Here is a 20,212-nt window from a genome sequence, read left to right on the forward strand (position 1 = left end):
CCAGCGTCGAGCAGACCAGAGAACCAGACCACGCCAGCGAGATGGGACCAGAGAACCAGACCACGCCAGCGAGATGGGACCAGAGAACCAGACCACGCGCCCGAGCAGACGGGGCGCAATTATTTGTTCTCCTTTCTTTTCATCGTCCTTCTCGGGCGCGGTCTGCTCATGCATGGCCTGCTCTCATTGGGCGGACCGCGTGTCGAGGCTCCGCCTTCTTGCAAAGGACCGCCCCGACTCTAATCCGCTCGTCGCACATTGGCCGCAAAATGACGCATTCTCTCATTTGGTGCCAGGCCAGAACGAAACGCTTCGTGAGCGCGCGAACAATTCCTCGAGCAGTGTTGTTGCTGGTGTTGTCATAGTTGGTTGATGTAGGTGTTGTAAAGGATGTAATAAATCTGACTAGAAAAATAACTTGTAGCGCACACATGTAATTCCTATTAGACACAGGGGATAGATTCTAACTAGAAACACACTTACCGATATAACTGAGCTACGGGGACCTGAATGTTGAGTGCAGTATGCTTCCAGATTCATAAGTGTTTCTAAAATGTTAAATTTTCATCCGATTGACTTGAAATTTGAAAAGGATATATATTTCAGGTTACTGAATTCAACCACCAATTATTTTTGAGGTCAAATTTGTTTGATGGATTTTGCAAGTATGGTGCTCTGCACGTCATCTTCTTGTTTGTTTGTCTGTCTGTGTGCAGGATATCTCAAAAAGTTGTGGATGGATCTGGCGAGCTGGGTGGGCAGGTTGGGTGTGTGACAAGGATGAACTGATTAGATTTTGGTGAAGATCCGAATCCGGATCTGGATACGAGAGAATTATTTAATTTATAAAGTGATTCTTCACCATCGAGAGATCGGGCCAAAAACGATATAGTACTTTATCGCATGATATTTAACCTGCGCCATCGAAGATGGACGGAGGTTACTGTTTTCACCCCAGTCTGTTTGTTTGTTTGTGAACAGTATTACGGAAAAACTCCTGGACGGATTTTGACGAAACTTGGTGGGGGGGGGGGGGGTTAGGTATGGTCCAAGCATCATGCCATTAGATTTTGGACTTGGTCCAAAGTCCAATATGGCCGCTATGGTGGCCATTTTGAAAAAATATTTGAATTTTTGTTTTTGCATTTCTACATGTTTTAAGTGATTTCCAACCAAAAAAAAAAAAAAATTTGTTAGAGAAAAAACAAAACAAATTTTGCACCTTTTTTTTCAAAAAAATGTCTTTGAGGAAGAGGACCAATGAGGAAGAGGTTTGCAGATGGAGAAAGCCCTAGGAAGACGAAGAAGACAGGAGTGAAAGAGACTAGACGAAAAAAGGCAAGATCCTGGTGAGGAGAAAGGGGCTCGTAGCTGGTGTGAAGAGAGGGAGAGAGAAAGCCAGATCGAGAGGGGAAGGAGAATCTGGGGCAGTTGACGGACAGAGTCGGAGAAAGCCATAGGAAGAGGACACAAGTGCAAGAGACGGGACAGAGTCGCCAATAAGCTTGTCCTGAGGGGAACAGAAAGGAGCTCAAAGTTTGTCCTGAGAGGAACAGAAAGGAGCTCAAAGTTTGTCCTGAGAGGAACAGAAAGGAGCTCAAAGTTTGTCCTGAGAGGAGCAGAAAGGAGCTCAAAGTTTGTCCTGAGAGGAACAGAAAGGAGCTCAAAGTTTGTCCTGAGAGGAGCAGAAAGGAGCTCAAAGCTTGTCCTGAGAGGAGCAGAAAGGAGCTCAAAGCTTGTCCTGAGAAAAGAAGAAAGCTCAGAGTGTCGAGGAGGGCGCAGTGTGAAGATAGTGAGGGGGCCCATGGTGCGAAGGAGGGCAGTGTGAAAAGGCCAGAACACGGTTTAGTTTGTGGGGGTCTAGCTGTTGGACCCTGGGGTCCAGCAAAAATGGAGCGAGCGGCTTGCCGTCGCATATCTTGCATGACTGAGAGGACTTGCCTACTGGGTCTGGGCACCTCAGAGACAAGGCGTGGCTGCGCTTTCCATCGCATAGCCACTCCACTGAGAAAGTCATCCTCCTCCCCCATCTCCCACCTTCCAGTATGTTTGGAGTGGTGCAGCCCTGTTGGGCTGCATGAGGTGAGGGAGAAAAGAATAGACCCTACTTTTCTTTTCTCCTTACTTTCTTTTTCTTTTCTTCTCGAGTTCTTCTTGTCTTCTCTTCTGATTGAATGATGGCCATATCTCATGTGTAAATAAGATTGTACAAGAAAGAATGTGTTAAATCTGCTTTTATGTATCTTTTGCTTTCTTGCCCATATTATTACTTGCTTTTAAATTATTCCTTGTGTGTGTAAATAAATAATTGTTGGTTGTTATTTCAAATCTGTCTCAGTTGTCTTTACCTTCATTGGTCCGACACAGTGTACAAGTATAGTTGGACGAGAAGTTGTACCCCACCTCATTTGCTCTGTTAGCTGGTGCTGCACCTATTATATATGCTCCGCTCTGCAGATCATCAGGTGTGGCGCCGAGGGCATGGCCGTTAATTAGGTTGCAGTGCCAACAGGAAGGTACGGTGGAAACGATGAAGTGTAACCCCGCAAGGCTGGTCGTTTAAGTCGAGCAGCTACAGCTATGTAAGAACTACAGCCCGTTAGACCGCGGAGTTATCTGTGGTCGGCGGCCTCATGACCGGGTGTTTGGGAGAAACTCTGCTTCCCCTCGAGGCGAGCCCAAAATTCCAGCTAATATTTGTGTTATTTCAAGGCTGCTTCGAATAACAAAAGTAATAACAACACTTATGATAATCGCATAATATGAATGTTATGACAAAACAATATTAATACTAATATCCCCCTCCCCAAGGAGTTTTTCCTCCTTGAACAAACACCTTGTTTACATTGTACAAATAGCTTATCGTGGCATTTTGTGGGGCCAGCATTGCATTGAAAATACAGTAAATATATACCTACCTGAAGTAAAAATATTATAAACCATAAACACGTATGAATACCTTTATAAACAGTCGCTACTGCTGTTTAACAATAAACTGAAAGAAATCTGGAGGAATCCTGACATCCTTGAGGAATTCTTTGCTTATCACATCCACGACAGACTAACTGACCCGAGCCTCGATCTATTGTAATCTATATATACCCCAGAGACGCGATAATAACATCACCCTTGCTATCGCTCCCGTAGGGAGTGGGAGTACTTGTATACTATACTATAGTATATATGAAGTTTTATTGTTACGGATTTGGAAGCCATCTGCACACAGACAGTCAGCGGTCCCCGTAGTTGTTATTTCGATAAGTATGTGTTTATAGTTAGAATTACACGTGTGCGCTACGAGTTATTTTATAGTCAGGTTTATTACATCCTCATCATCAACAACAACAACGACACCACCCTCACTCGACCCGGTCGCCATTACACACATGTTCGGGACCACGGACATGAGCGGAGGTTTCGCCACCTCAGGGCTGGCTCCGCCTAAGCCAGATGGAGTGTTCGGCCCGACCAATGAAGGACCGCCACGAGTCGCCTGACAACCGACCGTCCAATCAGGAGGCGAGTGGCTCGGAAAAGAAACCCCTCCCACCTCAAGAAGAGGGGTGTGGTGGTCAGGACAAGTGTGTTCTGCAGGAGCGTGGCGATGGCGGTCTGCGGTCTTGGTCTCGATTAGCGGTCGGCGGTCATGGTTCGAGCGGTCCTTTGCGGTGGCTCACCGTGGTGGTGGTGACCGAACAGTGTGGTGGTGCTCGAGCAGCCAGGGTCGTGGGTCGTGGGTTCGAGTCCCACCATGGTGGTTCGAGTCGGTGTGACGGCACGATGCGGGGCAGGTACCCCGGCCCGGCTCTACCGAACTAAACCCACGGAATCATTTATTGTGTGTGTGTGTGTGTGCCCTGTCTGTAAGTAGGATTGTTAAGTGATTTTGCTCATTGTACATTGCCTGCCTTTTATTTGTGATAACTCTGCTCTGTGTCTCCCCTCCCCGATTATTGTTATAAATAAAACCCTGTTAAATGTACTAGCTCGTTTTCTGTGCTTTCCTCCATTGGTCGAGCAGGGTGCGTATTGAGAATTAGTAAGGCCGTTTGTGCCGTAAATTGTTCATTTGGACCGGTGCAGCTTTGGTAAGTTACGCCGGATGCGAGTCGGTGATAGCGACTCGATTCGAACAAAGTCGGTAGAGGGTGTCGTTTTCCCCGGTAGTTGGACGACATGGGTATATTGAAATTAGGCAATTAACCCGACCCCACGCCGTCGAAATATTGGCGACCACGGTCCGCTAAGGGACCCGTGAACTCTCGGACTTATCCGAGTCACGACCTAAATTCCGGGTGCTTGGTGGGAGACGACTCCACTGCTCCACCTAGTGGTCGTTTATCGCCACTGAACCCTGGCCCACAACAATATTTTATCTGTCCATCGATAGAATCGGCCCCACCGGCAGTAACCCCATCATATTGCATACCGTTGGAATCCTTTTGGCAAATGGAGATGCAAGAAAGCATTTTATAAACTGACATGGTGAGGGGTTCAGGGTGGGGGGGGGGGGGAGATCCTGATTCTCTCTGTGTAAATATGTATCGTATTGCTCCACCCGGCAGTAGGCAGCATTACAAATCATCTTGTATCTAAACTCTAAATTCCTTCCGCACAAGGTACTGGTCCCTCTGCTCGTGTCATATAAAGCACTTTCTGGCCACAGGGGTGTTGGAGCAGGAGGTAAATGATGAGGAGTTGAAGCAATTCGGCAAGACGTGTATCGCAGCGTCCTACGTGAAATATCTGGAGGCAGCGGGAGGCCGGGTCATCCCCATCAGGTATGTCCGTCTCATCGTCAGGGTGGTGTTTGTTTTCAGATTTCCAGAAAAACGCATGTCATTTTGTAAAAAAAAAAAAATGTGAAGAATGTGTTTTTGTTGTCTGTGAAGGCAGGGGTTGGCAGAGGAAGACTATCATGAGATCTTCAACTGCATTAATGGGTAGGTTTGAAGAATATAATCAGATATTATGAGCCAACTGACTTGACACTTGTGATGCCTTTTCTTTATTGCACCTGATCATGGTTTGTGGATGGGCTGACAGGATGGCTTAGATCAAGAGGTACGCACTCACCTCGAAGCTGTCGAGCCAGGGTTTGAATCCCGACCCAGCTATAAACTGTCATCCCGGTGTTTCGTAGGCAGGGCGATTCATCAATGTGTGTACCGTCCCTCGGGTTAATGTTAAACGGACGTCCCATCTGCCAGTATTAGTTAGTGGACGTTAAATATTCCACGGTGTCCTTTGAGAAGAGTAGACGAGCTACCGCCGGCACCTTGAACAAATTCCTGCACTAAACTACAGAAGGCTCCTCAAACTGAAGAGGCATCAGCGGCACAGCCGTGCCCTCAGCCAATGATGCTACCCCGCACCCTCGTGCTGCGTATGAATGAAGATGTGTTTGTGGATGCCCGAAGAAGCTTGGCAGCAGAAATGGTGAGGTACCTTCGTGAAAAAATAGTTACACGGCAGACAAAAGCACCATTTTTTTCACCAAAGAACCACATCAACTTACGAACTATGAAAAAGTCATGCTCCAAAAAAAAATTGGCTTGCCGGAAGGGTCTTTTATGACGTCATTATGTTTAATCACATAATAATACAAACAAATTAGGAACATATGATCACAGAATGCTACGGTCAGATTTTAAGTTGCTACAGGTATGTTCTCCAGGTCAAGGAATATGCTGTTAATCGTTGCTTGTAATCAAAACTGACCTATTAGGTGCTACGATGTCATCATCTTTGTATAAAAAATCTTGGTGATGATACAATGCAATATTCTCGTGAAACAGATGAGACAAATAATAAAAGTGTGCTATTACAATATCTATTACACCTCACATTGGAAGTCTGGCATTACCATGAGGATACATTAATATGTGACCAATGTATAACCGTGTGCGCTGCTCAGGAAGCACTTTATAACTGTTTTTTTTTTTTTTTTAATAAAAATTTAATTGCAGTAGCTTTATTTACTTCATTGCAATGATGATGGAGGAAAATGTCTTAAATATCACATCATAGCATTTTATGGTGCAATTTTGATACTGACTTAGTTTTACATGGTAAATAATAGGTGATTACATCATTATGACATCATAAAGCATCCCTCCCATTGTCCATTTCTTTGGAGCATGACCTTTTTTGAAAAAAAATCACAAGTCCAATGTGCAGCTCTGGTGCAAAAATGGCGCTTTTGCCACTGTATAACGATCCTTGTCCTTTTTGTCGCTAAGGTACGGCACTAAAACTGCAGTCATGTGTCGAATATCTCGTAAATAGGACGGGTCTAAAGGCGCTGTCACACCTTGACGATTTAGCCAGCAATAGCAACGTATAAAAATGTATGTAAAACGTTGGCGTACGCTGAAATTTTGATGTTTTTTTTAAAGTTTTGTTCGTATTCATAACGTGTTGGTCGTATGCATAACATATTAGTAATGGGCACAGAACGTTTCGTTGTCTTATAGATAACTTATACCAACGAATGCTTAGCCTGTTGTCGGCGTTCACAACCTATGCCCAACGATAGTTTAACTTAGGCATAGCGCTCTAAACGTATCGCCGACGAACTCGTGGCGTAGCCTGTTAAAAACCTGCCGGACGCCGATTTAAATCATAACCGCGTGAGAATTGGAAGTGTCAACATCGCAGTCACACCTTGACGATTTAGCCAGCGTATGCCGACCTATGAAAAATTTGCCGAACCAAGCTGGCACACGTCGAATACGGTATGACTGCAGTCATGTGTCGAATATCTCGACAACAAGTAAGTAAGTTGTGTAGTAAGTAAGTAAACAACAAATAAGTTGTGTATACGTTAAGAGCACGCTGAAAAACGATGAAGTACGATGTCATATTTCATGGTACGTCTTGTACGTCGTGAAATTTCAAGCATGCTGAAAATTTTATGACTTACTCGCCGCATGGCTCACACGTTCCGCTACGCTGGGAATAAGTTGTGGGCACGATATGCGATCGTTGACACACGTCGACACAAGTTCCTTGTAAGTTACTCATAAGTTAAAGTCGAAACACGTCGAGGTAATGTTTAGCGTACCAAAAACTTATTTTTTCCGTCAAGGCACATTTTCTTTTTTTCTCCTTGGCTCCGTGAAGGCACGTGACGAAATATCTAAAGTTGTTGTTGTTGTTGCTGTTGTTGTTGTTTTTATTATTTTTTTTTTAGTCTATCACGAATTTTAAAATATATTCGGACATTTGCTTTTAAGTTTCGACGTCGACGTGACAATATCCTCAAACAGAAAATATTCACAGAGGAGGAACTAAGAATAAGACATGAGCAAACTGAAGAGGCAATCGAACGTGACATAACGGCACGTGATGAAATATCGGAAGTTATTGTTGTTGTTTTTTTTAACGCTGCCAATACGCCATTATATGGTAGCTGTAAATTAGAAACACGTTCAGTAAGTTCTGTGGTTGTCCGGAAGACGTCAATCAAATACGTCTACATACGTCAATATGCGTTGGAGGTATGTTACACTTAGGTTCAAAGCACGTTACTCATAGGTTACAAATAAGTTTTGGGTACGCTAAGCATTACCCCGACGTGTTTCGACTTATGAGTAACGTGCCTCGACGTGTGTGCAACGATCGTGTAACATGCCTACAACACGTTACTCATAGGTTATAAATACCTTTCGGATACGCTAATCATTACCTCGACGTGTTTCAACTTATGAGTAACTTACAAGTAACGTGTGTCGTCGACCGAGAATTAACAGGGTCTATCTGACATTTCATTCAAATTTAGAAGAAGTCCATGTAGAAGGGCAACAGAGGAAACTAAGTAAGATTATTTTATGTAACCTTTATATGTACCTGTTATGTAGCACACGATATGAAAATAAAATGTTATGAGACAGCAGCAATTCCACTTTGAATTTTTGATTTCATTTTTCTCAAACTTTAAAAAAGTGTAGTTGGACCCTGTTAATTCTCGGTCGACGATGTGTCAACGATCGCATAACGTGCCTACAACTTATGGCCAGCATAGCGGAACAAACGAGTCATACACTGGCATACGTCGTAAAATTTCAAGCATGCTAAAATTTGACGACAACCGCAAAGTACAACGATGAAAGCCAGCGTACTACGACGTATGGCAGTGTTTTTCAGCGTGCTCTTAACATATACAAAACTTAACCATAACGTATTTGACGTGTGCCAGCGTTTTAGACAAATTTTTCATAAGTCGGCATACGCTGGCTAAAGCGTCAAGGTGTGACAGCGCCTTAGGTTCCATGCAATGATCTATGACAATCATGGTGTTTTACATGTTTACAATGGATTGCTTGTTGTATTGTGGATTGATATTGTAATGGGGGTAATTGTTACATAGTGTAACGCAGTGTGGTGCTTACTCGTACAGGTTCCTGCTGCCCGGAGGGAGAATGAACTTGGAAACCTCCGAGTATGCTCGCACAGCAAGTATTTTGTATCACCTGGCCTTGCAGGTAGACCAGGTCATTATTAGTGGGGGATGTGAAATGTTTAGTTGCCATCACGTGACAATAATTACCCCCATTCTGATGTGTAACTTTAATCAATATCACCTGAATGGTTTAAAAAGTCATCCTAACAGTTTTTCACCACATGCCATCTGCAAAGTTTCTCTCCATAGAGATTTTTGCTTGCTGTGTCCCATCAGGACCGTCCGTACTAAATGTAAATCCTTGTACCCAGATTGCCTTTGTAAACGCACTCACTCTTAACGAACAGGCGAACGAGGCCGGTGATCCTTTCCCCTTGTGGGGTACCTGCCTGGGCTTTCAAATGCTCGTGCATCTCACAGCTGGGGAGAACCTGATGGTCAAAACCGCGTGCACTGACAACATCAGCCTGCCACTCACCTGTACACCAGGTACACGGGACTTTGAGAAACGCGTTAAGATTTTAAAAAAGGATTATAATAGACAGCAATAATTAACAAAGCAAATGAGGCCAAAGTACAGTTCTATTTCTGTCATTCTCACATCGCAGACAAGTCGATGTCCTCTTTGTTGTTTCACCGACTCTCATCCGGTCTAACTCTCTCTGATATCGGACTCCTCCAATCCTTCCAATCAACTTCAGGAAGGATATGTATTCTTGATCCAGCAACCTCATCCCCAAAATACAGACCCACTGCACACATGCACCCTTTTACTCCTCACGTATATGGAACTGCCTTCCTGGGGCTATTCTATCCCACTCTTCACTCCACAGTTTCAAGCATGTAATTCACCACAATCTCATGTCATTCCCCATCCCTACCCACACAAAAAAATTTTTAATCCCCCCATGACCCTGTTCAAACTCACCTTCTCACTTGCGGGTTACTCTGTCTCCTCTCCCTCTCCTCTCCCTCCCCTCTTCCTCTCCGCCTCGTCTCCCTCTCCGTCTCCTCTTCCTCTCCGCCTCGTCTCCCTCTCCGTCTCGGCTCGCTCTAGGTCTCGTCTTCCTCTCCGCCTCGTCTCCCTCTCCGCCTCGTCTCCCTCTCCGTCTCGTCTCCCTCTCCGTCTCGTCTCCCTCTCCGTCTCGTCTCCCTCTCCGTCTCGTCTCCCTCTCCGTCTCGTCTCCCTCTCCGTCTCGTCTCCCTCTCCGTCTCGTCTCCCTCTCCGTCTCGTCTCCCTCTCCGTCTCGTCTCCCTCTCCGTCTCGTCTCCCTCTCCGCCTCGTCTCCCTCTCCGCCTCGTCTCCCTCTCCGCCTCGTCTCCCTCGCTGTCTCGTCTCCCTCTCCGTCTCTTCTCCCTCTCCCTCTCCATCTCGACTCCCTCTCCGTCTCGACTCCCTCTCCGCCTCGTCTCCTTCTTCTCTTCTCCCTCTCCGTCTCTTCTCCTTCTCCGCCTCGTCTCCCTCTCCGTCTCTTCTCCCTCTCCCTCTCCGTCTCGACTCCCTCTCCGTCTCAACTCCCTCTCCGCCTCGTCTCCTCTTCTCCCTCTCCGCCTCGTCTCCCTCTCCGCCTCGTCTCCCTCTCCGCCTCGTCTCCCTCTCCGCCTCGTCTCCCTCTCCGCCTCGTCTCCCTCTCCGCCTCGTCTCCCTCTCCGCCTCGTCTCCCTCTCCGCCTCGTCTCCCTCTCCGCCTCGTCTCCCTCTCCGCCTCGTCTCCCTCTCCGCCTCGTCTCCCTCTCCGCCTCGTCTCCCTCTCCGCCTCGTCTCGTCTCCCTCTCCGCCTCGTCTCGTCTCCCTCTCCGCCTCGTCTCGTCTCCCTCTCCGCCTCGTCTCGTCTCCCTCTCCGTCTCGTCTCCCTCTCCGTCTCGTCTCCCTCTCCGCCTCGTCTCCCTCTTCCTCTCCGCCTCGTCTCCCTCTTCCTCTCCGCCTCGTCTCCCTCTTCCTCTCCGCCTCGTCTCCCTCTTCCTCTCCGCCTCGTCTCCCTCTTCCTCTCCGCCTCGTCTCGTCTCCCTCTCCGCCTCGTCTCCCTCTCCGCCTCGTCTCCCTCTCCGCCTCGTCTCCCTCTCCGCCTCGTCTCCCTCTCCGTCTCGTCTCCCAGTCTCTTCTTCTCTTCTCTTTTTCTGTTCATTCATTTCCCCTGATTAGTTTCCAACTGCTCCCCTCCGTCAGTTCATACCTTTCCCTTGCATGAGCCACGAGCTTGTAAAATACAACACAATGTTGTGGTGATGGGCAAGTCAAGTGAAACAAATTTCAAACTTATCGGAGAATTAACAAAGGTGGTTATTTCCCACGCCGTGATGTGAAATTCTGCGCAACCCATCTCGGCATGAACCGAGCATTGAGTATATAGACTTTAATAAGATCAAGGGGACTTGTGAACAGTTCATCTCAGGTTGTAACATCAATAGGATTGGCATTTTAAAATTGTGTGCACGTCTTATTAGCGTGATATTTTATTCAAATAATGTGGGAAGAAATTACCAACCATTGCACTACAACACTGTAACCAATTTATCGATCATCAATTTAGTGTTTCCAATCATTGCAGGAACATTGGAATCAATTATTTATTAAATTATATGCAGAGGCCATGTAGAAGTACCTTTTGCTTATAAAGTTCTCTGATACTTATGAACCAAACTCGGTGGTGTAATGGTTATATCCTCTGCTCTGAGTCTGCGGGATCGGTGGTTTGAGCCCCTTTTGAGTCATATCAAAGGCTTTAAACATGTGCTGCTGCTTCATTGCTTGACTCTCAGCATTTAAAAAAAGGATAGAGCATAAACAACGATAAGTTGGTAACACTTGCCCAGGCTTTGATGGGCCTAATGGCCTCCTCCTGCATTGAAGTTCCTTGTAAAGGAACTCGTGTTATTATTATACCTGCTGCAGTTTGGAGTTTGCACGACAGGAGACATTTAAGACTTGCTGGGATTCTTGTTGGGTTGTAAGCCTTTGATAATAGGATAAGAAAAGACAATTCTACCCATCAAACCTGCACTGGTCCTCGTTCCAATACCACAGCTTAAACTTAAGCTAAACCCTCCAAACCTGCATGTTCATATTTTTTACACAAACCAGATGACCCGTGAACCCGTTGGGTTCCCGTTGTGACAGCGGTTGATAAAAAAAAACATTAAAAAAAACAAAACAAAAAGATAGCTCCAGCGAACTAGACCGCCGAGGTTGTTTGCATTGATCAAATTCTCCCGAAGAGTACTTGACTGAATCGGGAATTGATTTTTAAATAATTTTTTTCGTTGCCCGATTTTAACGAAACTTGATACTGCACACTGTAGGCGAATGGCGAGTAATGTGGGCCAAAAAAATTTGCGCTATCGTGTACCTTTTTGGCTGTATTTCGGGAACATACATACATACATACATACATACAGGATGAAAGTTTTATTAATATAATATATAGGTAGATAGATAGATGGATGAAAGCAGCAGGTGCGTTATAAAGATGTTTACTGTCATATTTGGCACAGTGATGCACTGCCGGTTTCGTTGGAATATGAAAGCGAGAGCTGTCGCGTCTACGAGCATGTAATTAATCCACATGGGCAAACTGCTGCAAGTTGCAAATTGGTTCAAGGACACCAACATTGAAAATGTCTAGTAACCGTCAACATCGAGCCGTGATTTATACCCGATGGCACCACCCTGGGGCGTTGTGGAACGATTATAAAACACTATATATATATATATATATATATATATATATATATATATATATATATATATATATATATATATATATATATATATATATATATATGCACGTGCTATGAAGGAGAAATGGTGTGATGTTGGCCAATATGTGATACAAAGTGCAAGCTCTTCAGTTTTTATGTCCCAGCCATTGGTATTCCTCGATTTCTGCCACCAAGTACGAGTATTTACACGAATACATTTTAAACCGATGGGCTCTCCTTTCTTACACCACGCTTCCTGGAAAACTGTTCCACATATCAACCACTCTGAGTAAAACATACCCTGTCTCCTGGCTGTTCTTCCTCAATTTTTTTTTAAAGATTCAAGCCTTGCACGCTATACCCACCCACTTGCAGGTCAAATGATTATCGATTTAGACATTTTCATAAGGTGCTGTACTGGATTATGGTGGTGCGACACAGCGAGTAAAGCCTCCCTTACACGCTCAGCACTCATCACCAACGCTGTAACACTGGCCATGCCATGTGCACCAACAGGTCTAAAAAAGAGGAGGATGTTTGAGAAATGCCATTCTGATGACATGGAAATCTGGACAGAGACACCAGTGACCGGCCATCACCACCTGTACAGTATCTCACTAGATGTATGTATGTATGTTAACTGCAGTCTGCTTGTTTCTGATAGATATCTTTTAACTGTGATGTTTGAAACTGCTTTTGACATCAATGTAACACACCATTCAGAGTCCATAACCAACATTAATAATTGAAATATTTAATGAGGGAAAATTTTGATCATAATGTCCCAGCATGTCAGGAACTTGCATCGAGATGAGAACCACATATCTATTCTGTATGCAAATGTAGCAGGACATTCTTAGCCTCACCCCTTCTAAATGCATCATGCACAGACTGTGCTGATTCCCTCCAACCCCCATGCATACATAATATACAGATGGCCCGAGATGATGTACATAATCAATAATTGAGTGAAATGTAATTATTGCTGTTGAACTTGCTCCTCATAATCAATTGTGGCCGAGTATTTCTCCAGAAGAAAGGATGTATCGTGCTTGGTGTACCAAAAGCCTCATGTAAGGGGACGTTTCATGTGTGTACATGAAAATGCCAGCATGTTCTCTTGAAAGTGTATGGAAAGACCACAAAAGTATTTATGGCCAAGTTCTTTCCCAAAGCACCAGCACTGCTGAAGCATTTACAAAGCAGAGACTAAACTGGGTGGTTTGCCATTACTGTTCTCAGCACAAATCAAGGCAGAAATTGGAAATTCACTCATGTCCCGGCTCACAGTGGCCTACTATCTTCAAAAACTACCGGGAGATCATTTATATCCAAGCGAATGTTAGCAGACGGGACATTCGGCTTAACATCACCGCCAAAGATGGAAAGGCTGTTGATGAAACATTCTGAATGCGAAGCACCAGTTTTAATGTAGAGTTGGGTCAGGCATCGAACCCAGATTACATAACTCAAAAGTGAGTACGCTACCTCTGAGATGTCCTGACGGCCCCCTTTTGGTCAGTACCATGACCGAATGAGCACTGTGTAAGGTGAACGAGTCATAGCAAAAGCAGAATCAGAAGTCAAAGGTCTTGAAATGGACAGCAATGTTATTTAAATGTGGATGCAACATAGCAATCTGAAGGTATAATGATGTATTTTTTTTAACATTAAGCTAAGGCTCATGGAGAAGCTTGGACATGGACATTAATGGGCACTGGTCGGGTTGCACGTGGTGCATCAGATTTGAACATGGGTTCCCTCCATGAATCGACGGTTCAGTTGGGAACGCAGACAGGCCAACCACTTATGATCCTCTTTCCCCACATTTTAGGCTTTCCAAAGCAATGAGAAATTGAGCAACTTCTACCGAATCCTCTCGACAAACCGAGATCATGATGGCATGGAGTTCGTGTCCACCATAGAAGGTGAGAGGCATAGATAAGGTGGTCATTGTTGGGAGAGGGAGAGCAAACTGGATGATTATTCAATGCCATTTGCAGGTAGGAGAAAACTGTAATGAGAAATTGGCGATTTTATCTGTAATTTCTCAAAATGTTCGACATGGAGTTAAAAGAGGCCGAGAACGCATTGACAGTTTATGAAGTATGTTTGTCTGCTACCTTTAGAGCACAGTTGACGCAACCTAAAAGCTTACGTTTTATTTTTATAGTCCAATAGCTGGAAACTCACCATAATATCACTTTCACTGTTCCCCGTACAGCTGTTTCCGTTCCATTCTATGGGGTACAGTGGCACCCAGAGGTCAACGCATTCGGCTATAAACGCAACTTGGCAGCTCCCAGCTCTCCGGCTGCCGTGCGTCTTGCGTTTCACACTGCGGAGTTCTTCATTGGTCAAGGTGAGTTCCAAGCTGCACTTCCAACCAGTCCTACAGTGCCCTTTTGTCTGTGAATTGAACCGAGATCAATTATTTTGAAATACCCTGCCTGAATTGCTGATCGGGGCTGCGATGTTACGGAAGAATAGATTTAACGTTTTTGAATAAAATAAAATGACTTTCATGCCAATCACGTTAACACCACAAGGATAATCCCCGTGTCATTACTTGCCGTCAACCGTGCCCCCCTTCCAAGGGAAAAACCTAAACGTGTATTTCAGCTCAAACACCTGACCAATTCCAGATATTTGCTGCACTATTCTCTTTTACAAATGCTTTCCATGCTCTTTGCTTACTGCGCAACACTATTTTCAGTTTTGAACACCACTTAGGCCATTACTCACGGACACAATCCTAGAAGGGTAATTTCTCGTTTATGGACAGTCAGATAGCTTTAGGACCTTCATACGTCTGTGTTCAGTTGTTGAGATGATAGAGTGGGCTCGTGTGCCTCAGCACATCCAGTTATAATTTATCAGAAAAGCGAACGATCGTGTGCCTCACTGTTTGCTCACCATTGCACCCACCTCTTCATCGAAACCAACAGCAATTCATCCGATACAGAATCTGCTCCATGATAGGTTTTTATTTCCAAATCTGAACGTTGCTGGGTAAAACGGCCAAACTCCATGGGAGCTGGCTCTGATGCTTTATTAGCAGATGTCAGTGATGCAGGGTCTCGTGGCAGTTAAAACAGCGGTAAATGAATGCTCCTCTCTTATGGTCCATGGACAGTCGAGTTAAACTATGAAACTACAACAAGAATGAGCAAATTGTTATGTTATCAAACTGACATGTGTGTTGGGCAAGATATGGTTAACAAAGTACAACACCAGACTTGCAGCAAATACAATTGGACAATTATGTGACAGTAGTAACCAAGAGCCTTGACTTGGTAACCAAAAAAACACAAAAACAAAACGTCGACGAGCAAAGATTAACTAGAAAACAGAATTTGACACAAATGCGTCAATATATTGCCTCCGCTCGCATTAGATGTCAACTAAAGGCCACAACAATTAAACGTGAGGAAAGAAGAGAGACAACATCAGATGCTTCTAACTTGAGTTATGATCTGCAAAAAGATTTAAATTAAATTAAAGGATGTATGACCTTTGATCTTTTGAACCCAAAATCTATCAGTTCATGTTCTGCAGTCCATATTTGTACCAGGTTTAGTTGAAATCCCTTCAATGGTTCACAAATTATCGCGGTAACAAAACGACGACAACGGCCAGACGCACAACCCGACAACATAATGCCTTCAGCCTTCGGCCGCGGAGGCATAAAAATCCAGAAACGTGTTGTTGTGCCAACTTAATAACTGAGCACAGTGTGACAAGGCACATTGCTTCACAAGTGACAGTTGGAATAATCAGGTCAAATGTCACAGATTATATATTACAACAGAAAAATCATTTTTAAAGTTTACGTCGGCAGGGCAGAAATAGATCACCTTCATTAATTTGTGCAATTTGAATTAATAAATATAAATAAATAATAAATATGAGTTACATTACAAGGAACTTCAACACAGGACACCATTAGGCCCATCAAAGCCTGTGATATTATTGCCAGCTTACGGTCGTTTGTCCATGCTCTTTCCTTTTACATGCTGAGCATCAAGCGAGGAAGCAGCATGTACCATTTTTGAAGTCTTTGGAATAACTCGACTCAGATTTGAACCGCTCCCAGATTCGGAGTGGAAGCTCCAACCATTACACCACCGAGGCTGGTCCGACATAATTTCCTCCTTTTTATTTTTTATTTTTTAAATGGAATTATATGCAATGTCGGTGAATAAAATTGGTAAACCTGGAGAAAAATTGAAGACTTGAGCCTCAAGTAATCTTCACAACAAATTTAGTATTCTTGTCTTGCGGCACAAGGCAGGCCATCCACTGCTGTTTGCGTATACTTATCCCTCTCTACACGCTCCATTATTGCAATGCTACCACTACCAAGTTGTAAAATGCAAAACATATCTGCAAGGCCCAGTCGGTTCTACCTGACCCGTTGCAGAAGGGCAAATGTTCACTCACTTTCAATTTTCTTCAAACAGTTTTATGTCATGGAGTACAGTCGTACTCCATAAGTAGGGATGGCATGGGGAAAAATGGCTGCCCCATCAAATGTGCACAAAATGATTTGCTGAAAAGCTACGACAGAGTCGTCATACCTTTTATTGCTGAACGTTTTCATCACAAATAAAATTATTTATATATATATATATATTTTTTTTTTTTGAGAATTTAGATCACAAAACCCGTTTGGGATTAAGTATCCATTTTATAAAGGTTTTGCCCCCTCCTCCCCTATATGAAAGAAAAAATTGAAAGACTACAGCAATGGTGTCATGTATACACGTTGAACACGAGTTTGCCATTTCATCCGTGAACTTTAACCCCCATTGTCCCTTGTTAGCACGACGGAGCAGCCATCGGTTTGCAAGCGAAGATGAGGTGGAGGAAAACTTGATTCACCAGCACCGCCTCATACATGTCGGACAAAAAACTCACTCCGGACAGATCTACATCATAAGCTAGACTGTTCCACCACTATACAACATACAAAGACTGAGAAACTTCTGCTGCTCTAAATTAATCAAATGCATTTTGTCCATGAAGCTTAAGGCCTGTCCATAGTAATGGAATATTCGCAGCTGTATTTCATTCCACTGTCCAAGTCTGGCAAAAATGAAGGGGTAAAATGGTGCAACAGTGGCTGTTTTATCGTAACACAGAGTTTTAACACACAGTTGCAATGGCTGCATTACCTTTTGTGAGACGATAGCACAACCAAATGTTAAATTCCTGCATTAAATTACCGGGTGCGGGGGGGGGGGGGGGGGTGTTGAAACGACATGAGCAACATAGCTGTCCCAGCAATGATACAAGCGACAGTTATGTGGTGCACATTGTGTGAATAACAATGTCTGTACTGTTACCTTTGTACTTATCATTAAAAAATGGACAAAACTCTGAGTGAAACTGCCAGTGTGCCCCCTCCCCACCCCTCACCCCCTCATACAAACGAGTCCACCAAGCAAACACACTTGCTCTCTCACCTAGTTTATTCGGCATGATGCATTCTCATTTCCCAAATAATTATGTGTGCAAAAGTTCAAACACACTGGAAAAACAGCGTGCAATAACAAAGGCGAAAAAGAAGAAGCTATAAGGAAAGACCACCCGAACAAAGTTTTAAGAGCTATGTACGTATTACACGTGTAAAAATGGAGGTGTTTTGCAACCCCCTACCGAAAATACGTTTGCTACTTACACGGTTCCTTTCTTGTGCAAGTACTTTTGACTCCCAGGAAATCTGTGGTCTACAAATCTTGTCCTTTTCCAGAATCTTTGAATTATTAATTGTTATTTTATTTTTATCATCATTAATATTATTGTTATTATCTATCGTCTTGAGTTAGAGGCCACATGCATTATGACAGCCATTTGGTTTCAACTCCGTATCAACGTACCACACGTTCCTCCAAGAGGTAGCGACAGGTGATATCTGTGACCTGCAAGCAAGATTGCATCCAGAGAAAGAATCAACAATGTTCACACCATAAATTAAAATGTCAAGTCATTTATACTGTTACGGTTGTGGAAATTTGCATTACACCATAAAGAGTCCTCAGGTGAGATATATCGGTAAGTTCATGTGTAGTTAGCCCAAACCCGTTGTATTGAGGGAATATGTGTGATTCATCCGGGCTGTGACACTTTGAGTTAGCCATTTTTCTTTCTCTATTGTTATTTTTGACCATTAAGCCGCCAACAACGCAAACAGCCACCACATTTACCTTCACAACTCCATCCCGCAAACATCGCTTCACCGCCATTCCCAAACGACGCCCGCCAACCATCAAACCACCACAGCAAACCCCCCACCACTTTCGCCTATCTCCTTCTACAACCATCGACCACACCACCAGTCAACACCAAACGTCGTGTTGTCCAGGGCCCGTTCGGCGATTGATGCCAAACGCGTCGAGCCGCGAGTACGAATGCGTTCCTCTCACGGAGAAATTCGGATCAGGAAGGCTTCACGCCCCCTTTTTCTCCGTCCAATGGGCGAGCGTCGGGCGGTATGGCCCTGCCTCCAAGCGCGATGAACATGGATTCTTTACGAGAGGAATTCGGATCAAAAAAGGCTCACTTCCCCTTTTTGCCACACGAATGGCAGAACAGAGGGTGGCGTGGCCCCGCCTCCAATCGCGTTTTGATCCTGAAATTTGCATATAGGCTCCTCCTGCGGCCTATAAAGACGCGAGCACAAGGCGACTCGCGCTGTTGCGGCTGGTCGGGGCGAATGAAGACGGCGGTTCAGGTTCAGTTGCAGGCGGCTGGTCGGGGCGAGTGAAGAGTTCGAGTTCGAGTCGAGTGAATACGGCGGTCGGCATCAAGGTTGCGGTGTGGGGGTCACTCGTCTCGTCGCGGGGTCCAAGCCAGCCAGCCATTCCCCTCTCCCTGAGCATCAGCAATTCCCCCCCCCCATTCCTCACTGAGATAGTGCCGAGGGGCCCCGTTCCTCCCCCACCCTAAACGTGGTGCCAACCAAACTGCTTGCGCGGAGCACGCCAGAGAGGGCTCGTCGACCACGCCAGGGGCACGGAGTCGGGGCGCAGCTGCGCGGACATTGCGGCTTGCCCGTCATCGAGTCACGAGGACGCGGGTAAGACCTTCTCAGTCTCGTGGACCTGGCCGCTCCTCCAGGATCCACGTACATTTGGTCCACGGACCTGTCTGCCTCCTTGCTGTGAGGGTGGCTTTCTTTCCTTTGCTTTTTGGAATGAGTGATGTGGCGCCGACTCCCGACAAGTAGAACTGTATAAGTGTTGTAAATAATTGCCCCTTTTATTCGGTCATATTTATTTTGTCTTGACTGATATTTGTTGCATTTTGTCTTGACCGTAATATACGTGCCTTCCGTGTTTCCGTAATAAATGTGCATTGCTTGTTGAACTGTTTCCCGTTTTGCTTCGTCTCCTTCCTTTTATTGAATCTCCATCTTGCATCACGTAAGGGATTGATAGTGGCTTTAAAACGCCTGGTAAATAATCTGAACCGTCGAGGTCGACGATAACTCCGCTCGGTTATCTCTGCAGCACGGAACGAGCCGCTTAAGCGGTTCGTGTCCGAAGTCGACCTGTGGCGTGGTACAACTCCTCGGTACGCTACTCGCGCGAGTACTTAGGTAAATCGACCATTCGGCGATCAGACCCTATTTCGCGCGGGTAGAATGCGGACTGAGTTGTGGTGAGGTTAAACCCCACCCGTGACTGGCTCCGGGCGGTAGTTCCCGGAGGGTCATGACTGAATTGTCCGTTCCGGTGGGCGATGTGTCGCGATTCGAGTTACGTGGCCGATCGCATGCCGGGCGGGCCAGAATTCGCAACAACACATTGTCCTCTGTGTTACACTGCCAACTTGCAAAGCACTTTTATAATCATGCATTCAATTCTTCATTCACAAAAACAATGACGATGGGTACAATGTTCTTTGTTTTCCTGTGCACATGATGTCCGAATTCCCATACAGCTAATATAAATAGCTACGTTTAGGTGGTGCCCACAGTCTGTGTAACACTACTGTTTACGATTAAGTGAGCTTGCAAAGTTCCAATCACAACGCATTAATCATCCTGAGTTTTAGATTTTGGTTATTCGATCCTGATGCAGATCCGGCCCATCAGTGGGATACC

General features: G+C 44.9%; 2 protein-coding genes across 5 annotated transcripts in view; one reads left to right on the forward strand and one right to left on the reverse strand.

Moving 5' to 3' along the window:
• Positions 1-20,212, forward strand: part of LOC147013986 (gamma-glutamyl hydrolase-like) — a 28,714-nt gene that overhangs the window by 2,520 nt on the left and 5,982 nt on the right. Inside the window, exons 2-9 of one of the 2 annotated variants that reach the window (XM_085851495.1) lie at positions 4,667-4,781; positions 4,893-4,943; positions 8,402-8,486; positions 8,752-8,893; positions 12,619-12,725; positions 13,937-14,030; positions 14,327-14,464; positions 16,928-19,478. In XM_085851495.1, coding sequence (XP_085707621.1) covers positions 4,667-4,781; positions 4,893-4,943; positions 8,402-8,486; positions 8,752-8,893; positions 12,619-12,725; positions 13,937-14,030; positions 14,327-14,464; positions 16,928-17,049 — 854 coding nt within the window. In that variant the 3' untranslated portion in view covers positions 17,050-19,478. Of the gene's footprint in view, positions 1-4,666; positions 4,782-4,892; positions 4,944-8,401; positions 8,487-8,751; positions 8,894-12,618; positions 12,726-13,936; positions 14,031-14,326; positions 14,465-16,927; positions 19,479-20,212 lie in introns of those variants that run through there. The other variant, XM_085851494.1, reaches the window with a different exon arrangement.
• Positions 17,556-20,212, reverse strand: part of LOC147013987 (uncharacterized) — a 32,986-nt gene continuing 30,329 nt past the window's right edge. For all 3 annotated transcript variants that reach the window (XM_085851496.1, XM_085851497.1, XM_085851498.1), the window contains exon 5: positions 17,556-18,026. In XM_085851496.1, coding sequence (XP_085707622.1) covers positions 17,976-18,026 — 51 coding nt within the window. In that variant the 3' untranslated portion in view covers positions 17,556-17,975. The remainder of the gene's footprint in view (positions 18,027-20,212) is intronic.

The sequence above is a fragment of the Eptatretus burgeri genome, chromosome 13, assembly GCF_056783735.1.
Source record: "Eptatretus burgeri isolate ZD-2024b chromosome 13, Ebu_testis_v1, whole genome shotgun sequence".
NCBI classification, from domain to species: domain Eukaryota; kingdom Metazoa; phylum Chordata; class Myxini; order Myxiniformes; family Myxinidae; genus Eptatretus; species Eptatretus burgeri.